The following is a 20,438-nucleotide window of genomic DNA, read 5'->3' on the forward strand; positions in this document are numbered from 1 at the left end:
TTTAGATGAGGCACCATTCCTGACCTCAAGAAGCTTATAGTCCAGGGGCAGCTAGGTGGCTCAGTGGATAGAGCACTGGCCCTGGATTCAGGAGGACCTGAGTTCAAATCCGACCTCAGACACTTAACACTTACTAGCTGTGTGACCCTGGGCAAGTCACTTAACCCCAATTGCCTCACTTAAAAAAAAAAAAAAAGAAGCTTATAGTCTGGATGCCCATCAAATGGGAAACGGCTGAATAAGTTTTGATATATGATTGTGACGGAATACTAGTGTTGTAAGAAATGATGAGCAAATTGATTTTAGGAAAACCCTGAAAGACTTGTATGAAATAATGCAGAATGAAAGGAGCAAAACCAAGAGAACGGTTCTATGCAGCCTAACTTCTTAAATTTGTGTGGTGTAACTGAATGTGGCAATAGTAAAAGATTATGTAATAGTAAAAGACTATTTTATATACTTATATACTCGGGGTCGCGTAAAAACGAAAAGGCGTTGCGAGTGGGAAAAAAAGATTTAAGAAGCCCTGGTCTAGACCCTTGGATCAGATTTAGGAATACTCTGGGGAAGATGCATCAGTGAAAGAAGGGAAGAAGTATCAGTGAAATAAAACATAATTTTTGGAAAAGGTTTTGTTTCCTCTGCTTTTTCTCCCCCCACCCCCACCCCCTTTCTGGTAAGGTTCATCTTTTAGGCACTTTCCCCTTCGTTTCCCCTTCCATCCCGAGCCCCCAGCCCCTGCGTCTAAGCTTTTAGGGACTTGTGGGAACTACATTTCCCATGGAGCCACGCGGCTTTGGGTACCCTGCTGTCGGTTCCCTAGAGACAGACTTTGCATCCCAGACTGGATGGGCTGTGGGCGTCGGAGTTGATGGCGATGATTGGTTGTGGATTTTTTTTATAAGGGAAGGGGGAGGGAAGCAAAATGGCGACAAGCAAGAAGCATCTCAACCCCTGATTGGGGAACCTCCCCCTCCCCCCACCTCCAGAGCGGCAGGCCAAGGTGGGGAGATACTTTGAGTGGTCCAGATCTCGGTGAGGAAGGCTCTCCGGGGAAGAGAGCGGGTGAGGGGGTGGAGGGAGAGGCAGGAGGGAGACGGGGTCCAAGTCAAAGAGGAGGCAGCTTTGGGAGGCGAACACTTCCTCAATGGGAGAAGGCCTGAGCCCTGTCTGTTCCTCTGTAGGGAACCTCCCAGGTCTGGGGCTGTGGACTTGCCTGCCCCCAACCCCACCCCCCAACCCCCCAAGCCCCGACCCTCACTCTGAGAGGCTTCTGCCTCTGTTCAGGGGACTTGAGCTCATTTCACCAACAACCCCTTCTCACCCTCCTTTCCTTTGCTCTACAGGGTTAACACAAACATCTGTGCCTGCTCTTCTTGTAAGGCCAAATTTTCCTTACAGTCTATTGATTTTAAGTGCAGTTTGGCACATCAGATTTTGTCCGGAATGAGCAGCTCAAACCTTTTACTAGCCAGGAAAATTTTCAACATTTCGTCCCATACTATTGTCACAAAGGTGTTTTGCCCAGGTTTCATAATAACATAATGTGATCATCTTTGACTTGGTCATATCCAAATGAAAGTTTCTTCCTTTACAACAGATACCTTAAGGACCTAATTCCATTCCCTTTGCTGGTGTTATTTGTAGAACAGCGAACTGAGGCCTCTGGAGCCAGGGTGGTGACAAATGATTAGAAAAGGAAAAGGACAATAACCTTTTAGGAATATCACTCAGCAGACCAATACATATTGAAGATGATCATAGAATCGCTATATTAAAACTGGAAGGCACAAGCTGGAGATTTCACTGCAGGTCAGTAGCTATATTCTTGGTGCTGCTTCCTCGTTGAGTTAAAGATAGAATGTTCACTTCCTTATCCCACTGAACTGCATGTCCGTGGTGATCCATGTGCAACTGTGTGCTGTTGTCTCAGATCTGTTTCCTCAGGAGAGAACTGTAGCCACATCATTTGGGTACCACCCCATGCCCTTCAGGGATGGATTGGGGGTTCCTTTACCCCTCCATCCTCCCCCCTCCTGCCCCATTTCAGCCCTTCTTATAAGTGTCTGGTATATTATGAGTGGAGTTATCTTCTAAGTATGGATAGAACCTGCATATTCACCAGTAGGGGGTATAAAGCTAGTCTCTTAGGTGAATTCTTTCTTCTGTAGCCTTCTTTGCTCTCCAGATTCCTGTTCTTCCTGAAGAGGGGGAGCACCAGAGATCAGGAAATAAATGGCCTCTATCCATGCTGCTGGGTTGCCCCAGGTAAGGTATTATTTATGCTTCCTTCTGAAAGTATATCTTTTGTTTCAAAACATGGTCTAGGGGCAGCTAGGTAGTGAAGTGGATATAGCACCAGCCCTGGAGTCAGGAGTACCTGAGTTCAAATCCGGCCTCAGACACTTAACACTTACTAGCTGTGTGACCCTGGGCAAGTCACTTAACCCCAATTGCCTCACTAAAAAACAAAAACAAAAAAAAAACCCATAGTCTACTCCCAAGGAACACTGAAATTGATCTGTCTTTTATGGCCAAAGTTATTATGTTTGCTCAGAACTCCATGCTTAGCAAAAGGTTGGGGCATTAGCATTAATTCAATTTCCTTGTTTTTTGTGCCTTTTCTCTTTCTCTCCCTTTCCCATTCTGGAATGAGAGGTAATTTGATGAGTAGGAAAAGATTCAAGGTTTGAATTAGAATCTCTGTATTCCACAAAGTTTGTTCTTCAGAAACCAAATTCTGAATGTTGCTTGCTGATAAGGAATCAGGAAAGGACCCAGAGGGAAAACCCTGATCGGATGTCCCTCTGAATTTGAGAACTCACCCCTTGCTTGTACTAGAAGCACTGTTCACATTTCTCAGCAAACTCACCCCTTCTAGTCTTTTTGTTGTGGAATTCAGAGATATCCAAAAAATAAATCTAATATTAACTGTGAAATGTCCATTTTACCCCATGACGTCCTTTTGCTTACTAATTGTGTGGCCTTCTCTTTGATTCTTTGTTCTTATCTATAAAATGGGGGAGTTGCAGTAGATGAACTTTAAGGTCCCTTCCAGCTCTATTTTTGTGAGCTTATGAACTAGGCCATTAATTATAATATACCATGACATAGGTACCGTAGTATTGCTGAATGATTTGGATACCATTAGGCACGGGGGGGGGTGGGGGGTGGGGGGTGGGGGTGGGTGGGTGGGGGGGGGCGGGGTGACTTTTATTGGTATCATTTGAACATACTGATTATTTACTTTGTCATATGTAAACATTTAGATGAGATCATAGAGCTGGAAGGACTCTTAGAGGTTATCTAGTTCAGATTCCTTATTTTGCAAATGATGAAAGTGAAGGATGAGGCATTTGCCATATGGGAACTGGTTGAGTAAATTTTTTGCTTTTAGCTTGGAGACAAGACTTGATCACTGTTTTTCAAATATTTGAAAGGTAGCATGGCTTAATGGATATCTGGAGTCAAATGTTTATACATACTGGCTGTGTGGATTCTGGAAGTCACTTAACCTTTAAGTGTTCTAGGCAAATCAGTGACTACAACAGTATAAATGGAACAGAGAAAATGGGGTGGGGGTGGGGGTGGGGGTGGGGGTGTGGAGCTAGATGGTGCAGTGGATAAAGTACCAGCCCTGGATTCAGGAGGACCTGAGTTCAAATCCGGCCTCAGACACTTGACACTTACTATCTGTGTGACCCTGAGGGGAGAAAACAAAACCACTAAATGCTTTGTAATTATAGTAACCAAGCTCGGACCTAGAGAAGAGTTAAGAAAATGTACCTCCCTTCTTTGAAGAGGTAGGGGACTAGCATATGGAATACCACATATACTGCCAGATATTGTTGATGTATTGGTTTTGCCAAACTGTTTTTTATCTCTCTTTTTAAAAATTCTTTGTAACAAGGGATGGCAGACGAGCTAGGGGAAGGCATATTTATAAATAAAGGTGATATAAAAATATATTAATTTTTTTGAAAGAGGGACTGGCTTAAATGGATTTCCCTCACATGCTGAGAGCCTTCTGTACTGAGTTGGGTAGGGGTTGGGTGGGGTGTCTCATGTTGTTTCAGGAATCTTTGATATTCGAGGATTTAGCTGTCTATTTCTCCAGAGAGGAATGTGTGAGTCTGGACCCTCCTCAGAACTCTCTTGGCTGGGAACCTACGCCAAAGAATTGCAAGGATCTAATCTCATTGGGTAAGGCCTTCAGTATTGAACAATCCTGGTGCATCAGAAATTGCAGTGCAATTTAGGATCTGAATTTTAATACTTTTGGAAGAGGACATCATTTGCAATTAACTTATAAACCAACTTCCTGAATATCACTGAGCTTGTCCTTGGTTCTGAAGAGAAAGCAGTTTTTATATACCTTATTCTATATAGCAAGTTTTCCTGGGATCATGGGACTAAAGTCAGAGAAATTTTTTTATTTGTGATTTGATTTTTTTTATAAATTAGTAGAAAACTGAGGACATTACTTGGGAGAAACTTCCAGAGTTGGGTCATCACTAGAAATATGGTATGAGAATACATAATTTTTTGTCTTAACCTGTGATTTCAATGGTATAAGGAATTCCCAATGAGAAAACTCCATAAACCAATGCAGATTGTCAACTGTTCTGCAACTTATAGTCATAAAAGTAGTTTGAGATAATTAAAAATTAAGTGACTTGCCCAGGGTCACACAGCAAGTATATGATAGAAATGGGATCTTATATTAATGTATTAAGAAGTGAAAACTAGGACCATTAAAACTGGGACTTAACTGCAGAAGGTTCTTCAGTTTGAGGTGTCATGTGTTATCATTTTGGGATGACATACACTGGTATGTATCCCTATGATAGTTCTATGCCTCTCTTCTCTACAGGTATTCTTATTCCAAATGCTCTTGACCAAATATCCAGAAATATTTATGATGTTCCATTCCACATTGGAAGAGGCTTTGTCTTTATTGCTATTAGTTATGTCTTAAAACATTAATTTTCTGGACCATTTTAAAAATAACCAAACATTCTGAATGTTTATTCGTGGGGAATTTCTGTTTTGTTCCCCAACTACCTCAAGCCCGTAGAACTGGTTACTTAAGCCAACTCTTAAGTGAATCCTTTGGCAAAATAAAAATTCTTTCATAATATGAATAATAAACCTATGATGTATCATTTTTTAAAAATAAATCCAGGTTTTTAAAATTGAGTTTTTATAAATTGGGGCAACATCTACAGGTATTTATTTAATATTACTACATTGCATCTTACTCAAAATGTCAAGTTATAAATACTATTATTTGTGATGTTTAAAACACAAAGCAATAAAAACATGAAGCAATGTCAATTAATTTAATTTATTTCATATTTATTGAGTATCTGCTATTTGCAATGGGAAATAAAAAAGAAATATATGACAAGTTGCTTTTAGTCTTATTAGGAAGACAGTAAAAAAATAAACAAAAAGTCAATATAGAATAAAATACTAAATAGAATACAACCAAGTGCCAGAATGTATTAATTAGATAGTAAGTGCAAGTGATATCCTAAAGTGAAGAGATCAGTGGAATTATTAAAGCAGGTTTCATTGAAGAAGCGGGCCCAAAAAAAGTTGAATTTGGATAGATAGAGCAGTTAGGGATATAGAATGATCCAATGCATGAATATGGGATCATGGCATTTGGTGAGGAGTTAAGGAGGTGGATCTGATTGGATGAAAGAATATTCATTGGGGAGTAGTGATTTGGGAAATAAAAGAAAAGCCAGATTAAAAATAACCTCAAATGTTAGGATGAAGAATTAGGACCCAATATATTAAACAATGGAAAGTTATTGAATGTTTTTTGAGTTCAACAATAACATGATGAATATCATTATTTTAGAAAGATTTGTGCTGTGGATAATGGATGATTGGAGGGACAGAGACTAGAAGAGGTATGCCAGGTAAGAGGAAGTTGTAATCCAAATATGAGGTGATGAGATCTTGGACCTAGGATGTGGTAATAGGAATAGAAGGATTCAGATTTTGAAGAATTACAGAGGCTTGACAGTTAATATAAAAAAATGAAAGTGATTGGTATGATGAACTTGGGTCATTGGTTACAATTAACTGAAATGAGAAAATTGAGAAAGGAACTTGAGAAGAGGGAAGATGATGAGTTCTATATAGTATATTAGATAAATTGAGTTTGAGGTAGATGAGGTATCCAAGTTGATGTTATCCAGTAGGCACTTGGAAATATGAAATTGATGCTAGTGTCAGAGGATAGACTAGGATTTACGGAGTCGTTATCATTCAAGTGAAAAGTAAAACTATGAGAAAGAATTGACAAAGGAAATGAAAAGAGAAAAAAGGCTAAAGAATGAGCTTTGGGGAAAACATTGACAATTGGGGGTGGGATGAGGATGAAGATACTGGTAACATGGTATAATTAAAAGAGCACTATTCTTGGGATCAGCAGGTCTAGGTTCAAGTCCTAGCTCTGCCATTTATTTGCTGTGTGACCATATGGAAGTCATTTCATCACCACCATCCTTGACTTTAGTTTCCTCATCTGTAAAATGAAAGAAATGGACCAAATGATCTGAGGCCCCTTTTAGCCTACTGAAAAGGTAAGAATAGAAAGAGGATAGTGTGGTATCCTCAAAATTTAGGGAGAAGAGAATTTTAAGGAAGAATGGATGGCTAATGGTGTTAAATGTAATAGAGGGGGCAACTAGGTGGCGCAGTGGATAAAGCACCGGCCCTAGATTCAGGAGGACCTGAGTTCAAATCCAACCTCAGACACTTCACACTTACTAGCTGTGTGACCTGGGCAAGTCACTTAATCCCTATTGCCCTGCAAAACAAACAAACAAACAAACAAACAAAACCACAATAAATGCAATAGAGAACTCAAGGAGAAGTGGTCATGGTAACCTCCAAAAGGGCTGATTCAGTAGAATGGAAACTTTGTTTTAATGTCAATGGTTTACGGAAGGAATAGATAATGAAGAAAGGGGAGTGATGGAGTTAATCCAGTTATTCGAGAAGTTTAGGTTTATTTGGAGGGAAAGAGAAACCTATACATTTTTGAAGGCAAAATTTTAAAGTATCAGTGAAGGGGAAAACTGACAGTATTGGAGAAGGGGGAAAGTGTAGGAGTAAAATCCCATAAGAAAGGGAAAAGGATGATAGCTAAAGCATAGATGGGGGCAGAGTGGAGGGTTGGATCTAGAGATGACAGACAGCTTTTCCTCTGAGGCTAGAGGGAAAGATGAAAGAATAAAATAGAGAATAAAGAGTGGTTTAGTGATGCTGAATGAGAGAAAACTAGTTAAGACAAATACTCTATACCCTCCAGTTAAACTTTCCTAGGGAATTTTTGTGATACAGATCCCACTCAATTCCTTTACTAGTTTTTATATCCAGAGGGTTAGGTAAGGAATGTAGTGGTGGGACCATTTCTAGTTTTATTAAACTAAAATCAGTTGTATTTATATCTTCCATGGCTTGGAATTGAGTGATGAAACATGAATAATAGAATGGTTAGGTAAGGATAAAGGGATAGCCTTGGGGGGGGAGGGTTGATTGTATCAGGTGGAGGGTATTACATATATAGTACCTTGGTTCTTTAATTATTCAAAAGTCATTGTTTTATTGGCAATCTTTCTAATAACGCAGGTCACAAACTTTAGTAGATGATATTACTTAAGGGGAAAAAAATTCATTGGCTTAAAAAGGAAGAAAAAGAGTTTCATCCTATCAAAGTTCTACCATCTTCCTCATCAGTTTCTGATCTGAAAAGATTAATCATTGCAAGTAATTTATTGGTTTGAGCTGGTTTTTAAAAAAAAATGATTTTAAGAACCAGGGGCCTGATAGGGTTTACCTTGGAGAATTTAACCTGAAGTCCTTAATATCTTTAGCTATAGAAGAGGGCAATGTTTATGAGTATGAGGAAACCCTACCACTAGGAACCCATGCTTCACCAGCTTCCTATTATTAAGGAGACTCAGAGGCATTATGAGTTCATCCCTCATATAATAGATAGGGGCTATCCCACAGTCCAATTGCACAGGTGCTTTGAAAATTTTACAGATATTATAGGATCATAGATTTAGAATTAGAAGGAACCTTAGAATGCATTAAGCCCAACTCCCTCATTTTGCAGATGAAGAGCCTGAGGCACCACGATGCCCAGGGTCAAGCACAAAGTAAGTTTCTGAGGTGGGGTTTGAACCTAGTCTTCCAGACTTAAGTCAAGCACCCTATCTTGCTGTGTCAAACTTTATATGTTTATATATTCGCCTAGGGAAGATGACTTAACTATTTACTCTCCCACCCTCATTGGAGTTTCTCATGTCCCCAGGAGAAGACAACTAATAAAACCTGGTGAATATGACCCTTTCCTAGAAATAAATCCACAAACCAATGTTCCCAAGAATAATAGTTCACATTTACATAATACTAATAGTTTATTTTAAAGAAAAATAAGTCCTCTATTTCCCTTAAGGAGGGAAATGTGCCTCTTTTTATTTCCTTGTTTGAAAGCACTAAATCCTACTCCTAATCAGATATGATTTTGCAGCTAGAAGAATTTAGTCCTCCCAAATGTTGTCCTCTATCTCTGCCCCAATATAGTCAGGATTTAACATAATTATAACTCACTTGCAGACTTTTTTTGTCTCAACATCAGACATCAGATAGGGAGAGGATGGTGTTTGGATTCTCTCTTTGTGTCAGCAGGAGACAACGGTGAAAAGGAAGAGGAAATTTTTCAACAAGAAAATCCAGAAAATGGGGAACTAGAAGCAGTGCCTTCGGAATGGTACAAAAGAGACATTTCCCTGCATCCTAAATTGGGGAGGGACTGTGAAAATGAACCAAGATTCCCTGATCAGAAAAGGGTAGGTATGTCCATACCTCAAGAAAAGAGATTTATAAGTCTTTTGATTACTATTGAAAATTCCACTCGATTTGAAGAACTTTCCCAATTTGTAGAAAATAGAATCTCTTGTCTCCAAGAACAAGCAGCACCAACATCCTTTAAATGTCTCCTGTGTGATAAAACCTTCGTCAAAAGATCATACCTTATTTCACACCAGAGAAGCCACACAAGTGTGAGACCCTATAAATGCACTATCTGTGAGAAAAACTTCAATAAGAAATCAAATCTCAGTGCTCACGAGAGAGTCCATACAGGAGAAAAGCCTTATAAGTGTAATGTTTGTGGGAAAAATTTTGCTCAGAGATCCAACCTTGTTGCTCATGAAAAAATACACAATAACTCCCAAACATATGAATGTGCTAATGTGGGGGAAAACTTCAGTCAGACACATCTTATCCACCATGAGAGTATCCACCTAGTAGACAATACTAATAATTGTGATAAGTGTGGGAAAGCCTTTATTTGTAAATCAAAACTTATACAGCATGAGGTAACCCATACAGGTGAAAGACCCTACAAGTGTTCAACATGTGATAAAAGATTTAGTCAGAAGTCAGATGTTTTCATTCATCAAATAATTCACACTGGAGAGAAACCTCATAAATGTACTGAGTGTGGCAAAAGCTTCACTCAGAAAACAAATCTTGCTAGGCATAAGAAAACACATACAGGACAGAAACCCTATAAGTGCATTGACTGTGGGAAAAGTTTTGGTAGGTTTTCACACCTTATTACACATCGGAAAATCCACACAGGTGAGAAACCTCATAAATGTAATCAGTGTGGCAAAAAATTCATTTGGAACTCAGATCTGATACACCATCAGAAAATTCATACTGAAGAAAAACCTTATAAATGTCCCATTTGTAAGAAAAGATTCACAAAGAACTCAAATCTTGCTGCCCATCAAAAAATTCATACCGGAGAGAGGGCCCATAAATGTAACAATTGTGAAAAGAGCTTCAGTCGGAGTTCACATCTACTTACTCACCAGAGGATCCATACTGGAGAAAAACCCTATAAATGTCTCATGTGTGAGAAGAAGTTCAACTGCAGTTCAAACCTGATAACTCATCAGAGAATACATACTGGAGAAAAACCCTATAAATGTACAATGTGTGAGAAAAGTTTTAGTCGCAGCTCAGACCTTGTTAATCATGAGAGAACCCACACAGGAATAAAGCCATTTAAATGTGCTATATGTAAGAAAAGCTTCAGTCGAAGTTCCCACTTGATAACTCACCAGAGAATCCATACAGGAGAGAAACCCTTCAAATGTGCCGAATGTGGGAAGTGCTTCAGTGATAAATCCTACTTCAGTTACCATCAAAAAATTCACATGCATTAGGACTGAAGAAAAGAAGACTGTGTTCTTTAAGTTGGCAGAAGATGCTAAGATGAATAGAACTACCTAGAAACTGAACAAAATTTAAATCTGAAGACTGAATGGTTTAGGAAATGGAAAGATGGAAGTTTAATGTTCAGCTGTATAAACTGAAATATTTTATAGTTGCATTGGTGTTCATTAAAAGATGAATTGTTCGGGGCAGCTAGGTGGTGCAGTGGATAGAGCACCGGCCCTGGAATCAGGAATACCTGAGTTCAAATCTGCCCTCAGACACTTAACACTTACTAGCTGTGTGACCCTGGGCAAGTTACTTAACCCCAATTGCCTCACTTTAAAAAAAAAAAAAAGATAATTGTTCAAGGTTAATGACACCTGCCTGAAGAGAAAAGCTGCAGTAGCTGCCTTTTGTTATTAATTCCCACAGAGTTGTTCCATTCCTCTCCTTTTAATACCACTGTGTTTCTTATGGTTGTGTTGTGGGATGTGTAGGCAAAGAAACATTGAGATTGAATAAATACAAAGTTTTTTAAGTTGGCTGAGAATACCATTTTAGTTGGAAATAGATAGAACCTTGTGAACAAGATTAGAATTTGAAGCTTGGTTTGGGCTGTGGGAAGATAAAATTTAAAGTTCAGATTTATGAACAAATTTTATATCTCTGTTCATTGGTCAAAACATCAGATGGGTTTTTCAAAGTGAATGATACTAGCTTAATGAGAAAAACTAAAAAGGCTAAGTTTTGTCATTGATTGACACAATTAAAACTGTTCAATTATCCTTTTAATACCATTTTGTTTCTTCAGCTTATATTCTGGAGTTGATCCCCAGGTGGCAAATATGTCATTCTCTGGCCTACCTAACTCTAATTCAGTAATATCATTATTTGGTGACATTTCCATTTTTCAGATTTTTATAAATTTTCATTCTGCTGCCCCAGTCAAAAATTAAGTGGGATACATGATTATAAAAACATATACCTCATTTATTTTCTTTTTGAACAACCAGGCCATAACTTTTAGCTTAGTGAGTGTTGGAATTTTCAAAGTAGTTCCCCCTTGGAAGCTACAAACATATTTCATTGATGATGCTCTTATTCAAGGCATATGTGGAACTCTCTTTAGGAACTGTGTTTAGAGCCTATCACTTACTACTTTGAATATCCCAATTATCCTTTGAATGTGGATTTGTTTTTTTGGAAACAGTCAAAAGTTGTTCTGAGACAAGAATCAAGTTGTGACCACTTGGGTTCAAAAAATAAGGTGTGAGTAGGAAGTAATAAAACTAACTTTCTGTGTGTGTGTTTTGAATGGGGTTCCCAAAGAGGATTTGCTAAAGTGTTTTGAGCAGCATCGTTGGAATATGGCCTCTCATAAAGATATGGCCTCTCAAAGGAACTGTTTTTGAATACAACCTTCCTGTTAAGGAATCAGAGAAACAGTATAGTATAGTGAAAGAAGTCTCAGAGTCAGAAGATTTATGGTTCAAACCCTGGTTCAGCCACTTACAAGTGGCCAAGTAACCTCACCCTCTGAGCTTTCGTTTCCCCTCACTGTGAAATGGGGATAATATCTTATAGCAAGGAAACAGATCTGTAAACTACTAAGTACTTTAGTGGTGTTATGAGTATAAATTGTGGAGTCTTTCCTAAATTAGGCTTCTTACTTTAGTAGTCACACTTCTTTTTCAACTTCTTTGGTCTTTTCTTTTCCTTTTTCATGAATGAATCCCTTCAACCCCTTATCACTGTTATGACTTCTCTTTTCCCCCTTTCCTTGGTTCTATGAGACTAGACCATCTTGGAAGGCTGTGCTTTGAAAGGTCTTGTCTTGACAAGCAGTCAACAGTGAAGCAAAGGAATATAGCCATTTTTGGATTCATCACATAGGGATTGGCTTCAGCTCCAAATGATACAGATTTTTTGTTTAGATGCAATTGAATAGTTCCCTCTTTATATGATGGTGTGTGTTCCTCAAACATTTCACATAAAGTTAAATTTCTTTAACTATGCTAGTGGAGTTTGCCATTTTAAGGAAGGCCGTGTGTGTGTATTTTTTTTCCTTAATGTGAATGATCTCCCCCAATCCCTGCCATTTAATTTTTTAAAAAATCTAAATCTCTATATAGTAGATTTGTTTAAAGGTATATCTGCATTGTGTACTCATCATCACTACTCTACTTAATTAAATTCTTTTTTTATTAACATTGACAGGTACGTTAGTCAGCCAATGGTCCTCAGATTATTCACTTTGGGACCCCTCTTTCGCAGAACAAAAGGACTAGCAGCCACCACAATGCCTTGTACATAGGACAACTGTTTTGTTCTAATTGAATATCAACTCCACCCACTCCTGTTTGCCACAGAAAAAGAAACAAAACTATTTTGATCCCAACCATGGTAATTTAGTAAATGATAAATCTGTTTTCAAAACATTTGTGTGTGTCCTTGGTTGAATCGCTTAAACCTCTCTGGGCTTTAGTATCTTCATCTGTAACAACAATAATTAGAACAATAGTTTATATCTATATAATGCCTCATAAAGGCATTTTGTATAAGGCAAAATGGCTTATACTTTCTATATTATATTATCGTGAAATGAAAGGATTAGTTAAAATTATGTCTAAAGTTCCTTTCTAAAATTCTAGAACTACTTTTGAACAGTTTGAAATCTGCAGTGTCCTGTATTTTTTAAAAAGCAAAAAACCCAACAAAAACAAGATACACCCTTACACCTTTATTTTATTCAGCATTTCAGGTGAGTCCAGGGCTGGCCACTGGCAGGAAAAAACTTTTAAACCATGACACTTAAAACAAAAATGAAAATATGTAAATACAAATTTACCTCCCAACCTAAGGAAAGGTATTTATGATCCATCTGTTTAATGTAGTGTTAGGCTGAATTAATATTAAGTAGTATCTAGATCACAGGAAATAATAGGCACACTTACTTGGTAAAACTGAATTAATAGTATCATGTTCAATTTTGGATACCACTATTTACGAAGAACATTGATAAACTAAAGTTTGTCTAGGGGAGAGTGACAGGGACAGTTTGAGGGCCATGTCATAGAGGGAATGGTTGAATTAATAGAGGATGTCTAGCCTGAATAAAGAAAAGGATTCCCGGGGCAGCTAGGTGGTACAGTGGATAGAGCACTGGCCCTGGAGTCAGGAGGACCTGAGTTCAAATCTGGCCTCAGACACTTGACACTAGCTGTGTGACCCTGGGCAAGTCACTTAACCCCAACTGTCTCACACAAAAAAAAAAAGAAAAGAAAAGAAAAGGATTCCCAAGGAAAGACATGCTAGCTATCTTCAAATGCTTGAAATATTGTCCTATAGAAGAGGAAGCAGGTCTATTTATTGTTCCAAAGGGCAGAAGTGGGAAAAGTGGCTAAAAGTTATAGGAGGGTATTCATCATCAGGAGAACCAGCAGTTCTAGGCAGAAATAGATGTTTGGGTTTACCCAGGAATTAGTCAGCACTCTGTTACCAGGTATATTCAAGCAGAGGCTAGATGATCATTTGTTAGAGATGTTATAATTTCTGTTTAATATATATTGGGAGGGGGAGGAGGAAGAGGGAAGAAAGGGAATGTGAGCCAGACACTGCACTAAGGGCTTTTACAAATAGTATCTCATTTGTTCCTCACAACAACCCTGGGAGGTATCTTATAGGTGAGTAAACTGAAGCTTGTCCATAATCACAGCTAATAAGTGTCTGAGGTCAAATTTGAACTCAAGTCTTTCTGACTCTAGGCCCAATGCTTTGTGCACTCTGGTGCTACCTAGCTGCCCCTAATATGACTTGTTATACCTAGATATAAGCTGCCAACTTATATGAGTTGTTATACCTGTCCTTTATATGCCATGCTTTATATGAGATGTTAGATTAGATCAATAGAACAGTTATTAAGAATTTATTCTGTGTTGGGCATTGCACTGGAGATAGAAATGAAAGCAAGCAAGACAATCCTTTCCTTTAAAGAACTAACCTTCTAAAGGCAGGCTAACATATGAAAGAGAGCTGGAAAGATTGGGTGGGGCAGGAATAGGGGTCAGAGGTTAGGGCTGGAGGTAGACTGATGGCATGGCACAGAGGGGACCAGGACTGGAGGTCTGTTTCATAACAAGGTAAAGCAAACACTCATTTCTGAGAGCCAGGCAACCCAGGGGCAAAGTCCAAGCCCACAGGTGGGAATGGGGGTGAGGTGCTCAAAGATGATGATATGGAAATGAGAAGGTTTCTTGCAACTTTAGGACTGTCACCTTTACTTTATTGCTAGGCATCATTCTGAGAGCTTCTGAGGAATTGATTTCCAGCTCCTCCTGAGTTAATTATATCTTTAGATGTTAGTTTCATTCTTTAGTTTGAATATTATGAATCCTCAGAACTCAGACACCATATTTAAATGTAAACATAAAAATACATCCCCAAGCCAAATATGAATAATTTTTAAAAATCGTTTCTATCATTTCATATCGTATATGCCATGGTTATTCTCTGAAATACTAACCAAGATTTAATAGCATGCAATTGAGTGCTATGGTGCTCATACCATGTAATTTATTAGAGTGTGCCCCATAAATATAATGCTATAATACAAACATAACAACTCACATTTGTGGTTTATAGCTTACAAAGTATTTTCCTTACAATAATCCAGTGAGGTAGATAGTACAAGGATTATTAGGCTCATTTACAGATAAGGAAGCCAGAGGTTCAGTGATTTGCCCACAGCCAAACAGACAGTAAGTGCTAGAGTTGTGACTAAGCTGGGTTTTCTGATTCCCACTCTAATGTTCTTTTACAATACTGTGCTGCCTCTCCACCACTTCTATGGTACCCTTTTTGTGTTGTACTATATAAGATATGTTATCCTGTAACTGACAATGAGGAAAGGCTATTTATCTGCCTTATGTGATTATAACAGCATATAGAGAGAGCTGGGTGGGACCTTAGAAGTCACCTAGTCCAACTTCGTTTTACAGATGAAGAAACAGGGGCCCAGAGAAATTTCTTGCCCAAGGTCACATAGATAGGTAATGATAGTCAAGATTTGAACGCAGGTCTTCTGACTCTAAATCTCTCCCTTGTATCATACTACCTTCCCAATATCATTGATCAGGATGACATGAATGATCATGAAAATTTTCCTGATAACAGTGTCAGTTTATAGAAGGGAGAAAATGATTGTGTAGCTACATCTGACATGGAGCCCCACAAAGCCAGCATGGCTTAGAGTTGAGAAGAGTAGGCACTTGGGAATAGGGAAGTTTTGTGGATCAAGATCTCTCCTCCAGAAGTTTATGTGACACTAATGTCCAGAACAATTCTGGAAAGACAAAATTATAAAAATATTTAAGGCAATTTTCAAAAGATTATTTGGAAAGAGGAGTAAAATGATCAGTACCTATCTCCATTTGTATAAATGGGTACATTAATTTTTAGGTACTGATATTTGGAGTGTATAAGTAAGACTACTTTGCAAATAGGCCAAAATGTAAGCTTAAACACTTTGAATTGAATGAAAAAAAACCCCTACTAGGTGCTTTAAACAACTTACTCTACACCTTCCTATTGAGTATCCCTCATCACATGAAAAGAAAACCAGAGAAGTGTGATGAGTCCATTTAGAATCTTAACCCTGGAATGTGTGAACTTGTGTGTGTGTGTGTGTCATATATATTCCTATAACTAATATGATTGATTTCCTTTGTAATCCTATAGATTTGATTTTATGCATTTTAAAATCTTCTGAAAAGCGGTTCATAGGCTTCACCAGACTGGCAAAAAAAAGTTCATGAAACAAACAAAAGGTGAAGAATCTTTGACCCAGAGAAAATGGAGAAAAGAAGGTCAAAGGTTCCTTGTGATTGAGATTGATGAAGGAGTGGCAAAGAGTAAAGAAATCCATAATAATGCTGGTTCTAATTTACCTAGTGCTTTAGAAATCACCTTATAGATAGGATCTTGCTGGAACCTCAATAATCCAATGAGACAGAGAGTACAAATATTATCATCCTCATTTTACAGTTGAAGAAACTAAGGCTCAGAGGTTAAATCCAGATTTGTCTAAGGATACATAGCAAGTGAGTCATAATTTGAACCCAGGGCCTTTAGCTCCAGGTCTAGTCCAGAGCATCATGTTGTCTTTTCCAAGACCCAAGCAGACTGAATATAAATCTCTATGGTTTTAGTAAAAGCCAATTTTAGTGATTCTTGATGTAGCCCCTACCCTTTTTCATGTTATCTTGAAGTTCCAGCAATCAACCCAATTCATGTATCCTTTTTTAAAAAAATGATCAATATTCTTTGAATCCACCAAAATGTAGGTGGTTTTCCTTAATGATATGTAGGCCTTTCCATGTTTGTGGAGTATACTGTGAAAGAAGGCAGGAATGAGGTGGGGAAGTGGGGTCTGAGTAGAGACTTTGCTTGTGGTTCATCTTTAGTTTTCCTGGAGAATGAGGGGAGATAAATAGCAGCAATGTCTTTGATCCTTAATCTAAACTGCTACACTTTGTGAAAGCTTTGAGGCTGAGGAAGGAGAATAGAACTCTTGATTCTTATCTTTTAACAACCCATTCCTAAACCCAGTCACAAAGTAGGGCTTGTGGAATATTGGTCTAACCCCGGTTAGGAAAAGCAGTGACCTTTAGGTCCTTCATTACTAAGAATGTGGATAAAATGAAGTTTGATCTGTAATGGGTAGGGAAGACTCATATAATAGAAACTCAGTAAAGCCCAATGGGGTTCTGACTTTTTCCATTATTGGTCTAGAGCTCTAGCATCCTCCTTTTGGCAGAGGCAATGTAGTACATGTGTAGAAGCAGACACATCTTATCTGAGAGGAATGTAAGGGAGGGTTCTATTGGGATGTCAGTCATTGGGAAATGAGAGTGAATTTTAAAATCACTGTTCAAAGTTTTTAAAAAGATCATCAACTTAATTTTTTTTAATCACAAAAGTATTTTATTATTTTCTAGTTACATGTAGAGACAGTTTTCAACTTTTGTTTTTATAAGATTCCTAGTTCCAAATTTTTCTTCCTTCCTTCCTCCCTCCCCCCTCCCCAAGACAGCAGGCAATCTGATACAGGTTATATATGTACAATCACATTAAACATATTTCTGCATTAGTCGCGTTGTGAAAGAAGAATCAGAACAAAAGGGAAAAACCTCAAAAAACAAAAACAAAAGAAAGTAGAAACAGTATGGCTCAATCTGCATCTAGATTCCACAGTTCTTTTTTCTGGATGTGGAGAACATTTTCCATCATGAATCCTTTAGAATTGCTGAGAAGAGTTAAGTCTATCGCAGTTGATCATCACACATTGTTGTTGATACTTTGTACAGTGTTATCCTGGTTCTGTTCATTTCACTCAACATCAGTTCATGTTAGTCTTTCCAGGTTTTTCTGAAATCCACCTGCTCATATACCACAACTTATTCAGCCATTCCCCAATTGATGGGCATCCCCCTCAATTTCCAATTCTTTGCCACCACAAAAAGAGCAGCTATAAATATTTTTGTACATGTGGGTCCTTTTCCCTCTTCTACAATCTCTTTGGGATACAGACCTAATAGTGGTATTGCTGGGTCAAAGGGTATGTCCAGTTTTATAGCCCTTTGGGCATAGTTCCAAATTGTTCTCCAGAATGGCTAGATCAGTTCACAGCTCCACCAACAATGCATTAGTGTTCCAATTTTTCCACAGCTTCTCCAACATTTATTATTTTCCCTTTTTGTCATATTAGCCAATCTGATATGTGTGAAGTGGCACCTCAGAGTTGTTTTAATTTGCATTTCTCTAATCAGTAGTGATTTAGAGCATTTTTTCATATGGGAATAGATAGCTTTGATTTCTTCATTTGAAAACTGCCTGTTCATATCCTTTGACCATTTCTCAATTGGGGAATGACTTACTTTCTTATAAATTTGATTTAGTTCCCTATATATTCTAGAAATGAGGCCTTTATCAGAAACACTGGCTGTAAAAATTGTTTTCCAGCTTTCTGAAAAAGAGCATCAACTTTAAAAAGAGAACATGCAGATCAACACTTTCAGTAGATTGGAAACATTTCCATTGCCTGTAGAGAATCATTTCTTTTAAAAAATTTCTCCAATGGACATGATTATCAAACCATTTCCACTTTGTCTGCCTTACAACTAGGTTATCTCTAACTTCTGTATCAACTCTACTATGTCCAATGTGATATTTTTGAACTAATCGCTTACCAAGTTGGAAAAGGGGACTCACCAAGAATTAGAGTAAAATAGACCAAAATGTATGTGTGAAAGAGAATGAATCTTGAAAGAGAAGGCCTAAGAGGAAAAAAGGGCATTTTCCCCTGTACTATAAATCTACCCATGACTACTTTTTATATTTATTTGTTTGTTTTTATTCTGAACTTAACACCAAATAAAATGAGCATTTCCACAAACATGGTAAAGAGAAAAGGTATTATACATGAAACTGTAGATCTCTATTATGTTCTGCTCATTTTTCTTTTTAAGTATATAATAAATTCAACCTGTAGCTTTCAAAACTGTCCTGCTTGTCTGTTTTTTCTGGCCTTCTGTGAATTTTTTAAAAAAGATGCCTTCAATGACCCTCTTTTCTTTTTCTGTTCTTTTTTCTTTTGCTACCTTATCTCTACTTCCCTTCATCTTTCTTCTACCCTCCCCCATTGGGGAAAAAAAGAAAAAGAAAAACAAAGTCTTTGTGACAATGCATAGTCAAGCAAAAAAAAAAAAATCCCCACATTGCCTGTGTCCAAAAATGTAGATCCTATTCTGTATCTTGAGAGATGGGGCAGTGGATAGAGTGCCAGGCCTGGAATCAGAAAGACTCATCTTCCTGAATACAAATCTGACTTCAGATACTTATTAGTTGTGTAACCCTGGGCAAGTTGTTTCATCCAGTTTGCCTCAGTTTCCTCATCTGTAAAATGAGCTGGAGAAGGAAATGACAAACCATTCCAGTATCTTTGCCAAAAAAACCCCCAAAAAACCCTAAATGGGGTCATGAAGAGTCAAACAACTAAATGACTAAACATTCCGTATCTTGAATCCATCATCTCTGTCATGAGGAGTGTAAAATGCTTTATTATCAGTCTTTTAGAATTCCAGCTGGTCACTGCTCAGAGTTCTGAAGTTTTGAAATATGTTTTTTTATGGGGGGGGGAGGGAGGGAGAGAAGAAGAAGAAGAAGAAGAAGAAGAAAAGGAGGAGGAAGAGGTAGAATAGAAAGAGAAAGGAGGGGGAGGAGAAAGAGAAAGAGGAGAAGAAAGAAGGGAAAAGGGAGAAAGGAGGGAGAGAGGGGGAGAGAGAGAAAAAAAGAGGTGAGGGTAGGAGGAGGAAGAAATCCATCCCTCTTTCAAGTTTGTGTGCAGTAGAAAGAGCACTAGGGACTTGGAGACCTGAGTCTGATCCCAGTTCTGTTAATGATCAACTCAGTGATCTGGGGGAAGTCCATTCCTTTCTCCAGGCCTTAGTTTTCTTTATAAAAATGTGGAGATTGGGGGCAGCTAAGTGGCACGGTGGATTGGCCCTGGATTCAGGAGGACCTGAGTCCAATCCAGCCTCAGACACTTGACACTTATTAGCTGTGTGACCCTGGGCAAGTCACTTAACCTCATTGACTAGATGGTCATTTAGTTCATGTCCATTTCTATTCTCCTGTGATTTTGTGAGCCTGGCCCCTTCCTCTGTCATTCTCTTCCAAGCCTGGCTCTCTCTCTCTCTCTCTCTCTCTCTCTCTCTCTCTCTCTCTCTCTCTCTCTCTCTCTCTCTCTCTCAAAAACTTGACTTGTTTCAGTGTCCATCAGTGAGACCAAGACTTCAAAAGGTCCAGGGCAGGCCTAGAGGGTGTTTCCAGAGAGGCTCTCTGGTAGACCCCATCCCATGGTTTTGAGAAATGCTTTTTAAAAATCAGTTTTTTCTTTCTCTCTCTCCCTCCCTCCCTCTCTCTCTCTCTTTTGCTGGGGCAATGAGGGGTTAAGTGACTTGCCCAGGGTCACACAGCTAGTAAGTGTCAAGTGTCTGAGGCCAGATTTGAACTCAGGTCCTCCTGAATCCAGGGCCGGTGCTTTATCCACTGCACCACCTAGCTGCCCCGTATTGTATTCTTAACAGGCCATCATTTACTCAAAGACTTCCATAGGAATA

General features: G+C 38.4%; 1 protein-coding gene across 12 annotated transcripts; it reads left to right on the plus strand.

Annotated features, from left to right (window-relative positions):
* The first annotated feature begins 830 nt into the window (after positions 1 to 830).
* LOC122727503 (zinc finger protein OZF-like) lies at positions 831 to 12,465 on the plus strand. Of its 12 annotated transcripts, none has more exons than XM_043965076.1 (5): positions 831 to 1,035; positions 1,648 to 1,812; positions 2,172 to 2,268; positions 4,046 to 4,203; positions 8,716 to 12,465. In XM_043965076.1, the coding sequence occupies exons 3-5, from the start codon at positions 2,249 to 2,251 to the stop codon at positions 10,266 to 10,268; spliced, it is 1,731 nt and encodes a 576-aa protein (XP_043821011.1). In that variant the 5' UTR covers positions 831 to 1,035; positions 1,648 to 1,812; positions 2,172 to 2,248; the 3' UTR covers positions 10,269 to 12,465. The 12 variants fall into 12 exon arrangements, with proteins under 12 accessions (XP_043821011.1, XP_043821036.1, XP_043821043.1 ...); XM_043965101.1 differs by having other exon boundaries at positions 8,719 to 12,465; XM_043965108.1 differs by having other exon boundaries at positions 4,077 to 4,203.
* The last annotated feature ends 7,973 nt before the right edge of the window (positions 12,466 to 20,438 follow it).

The sequence above is a fragment of the Dromiciops gliroides genome, chromosome 1 (genome assembly GCF_019393635.1).
Source record: "Dromiciops gliroides isolate mDroGli1 chromosome 1, mDroGli1.pri, whole genome shotgun sequence".
Taxonomy (NCBI): Eukaryota; Metazoa; Chordata; class Mammalia; order Microbiotheria; family Microbiotheriidae; genus Dromiciops; species Dromiciops gliroides.

Excerpts from the sequence above, each read along its gene's own strand:
- LOC122727503 (XM_043965076.1), top strand. The coding sequence starts at position 2,249 with ATGCTGCTGGGTTGCCCCAG. Across the intron at positions 2,269-4,045 it reads ATGCTGCTGGGTTGCCCCAG|GGGTTGGGTGGGGTGTCTCA; the intron begins GTAAGGTATTAT and ends TGAGTTGGGTAG. Across the intron at positions 4,204-8,715 it reads CAAGGATCTAATCTCATTGG|CAGGAGACAACGGTGAAAAG; the intron begins GTAAGGCCTTCA and ends TCTTTGTGTCAG.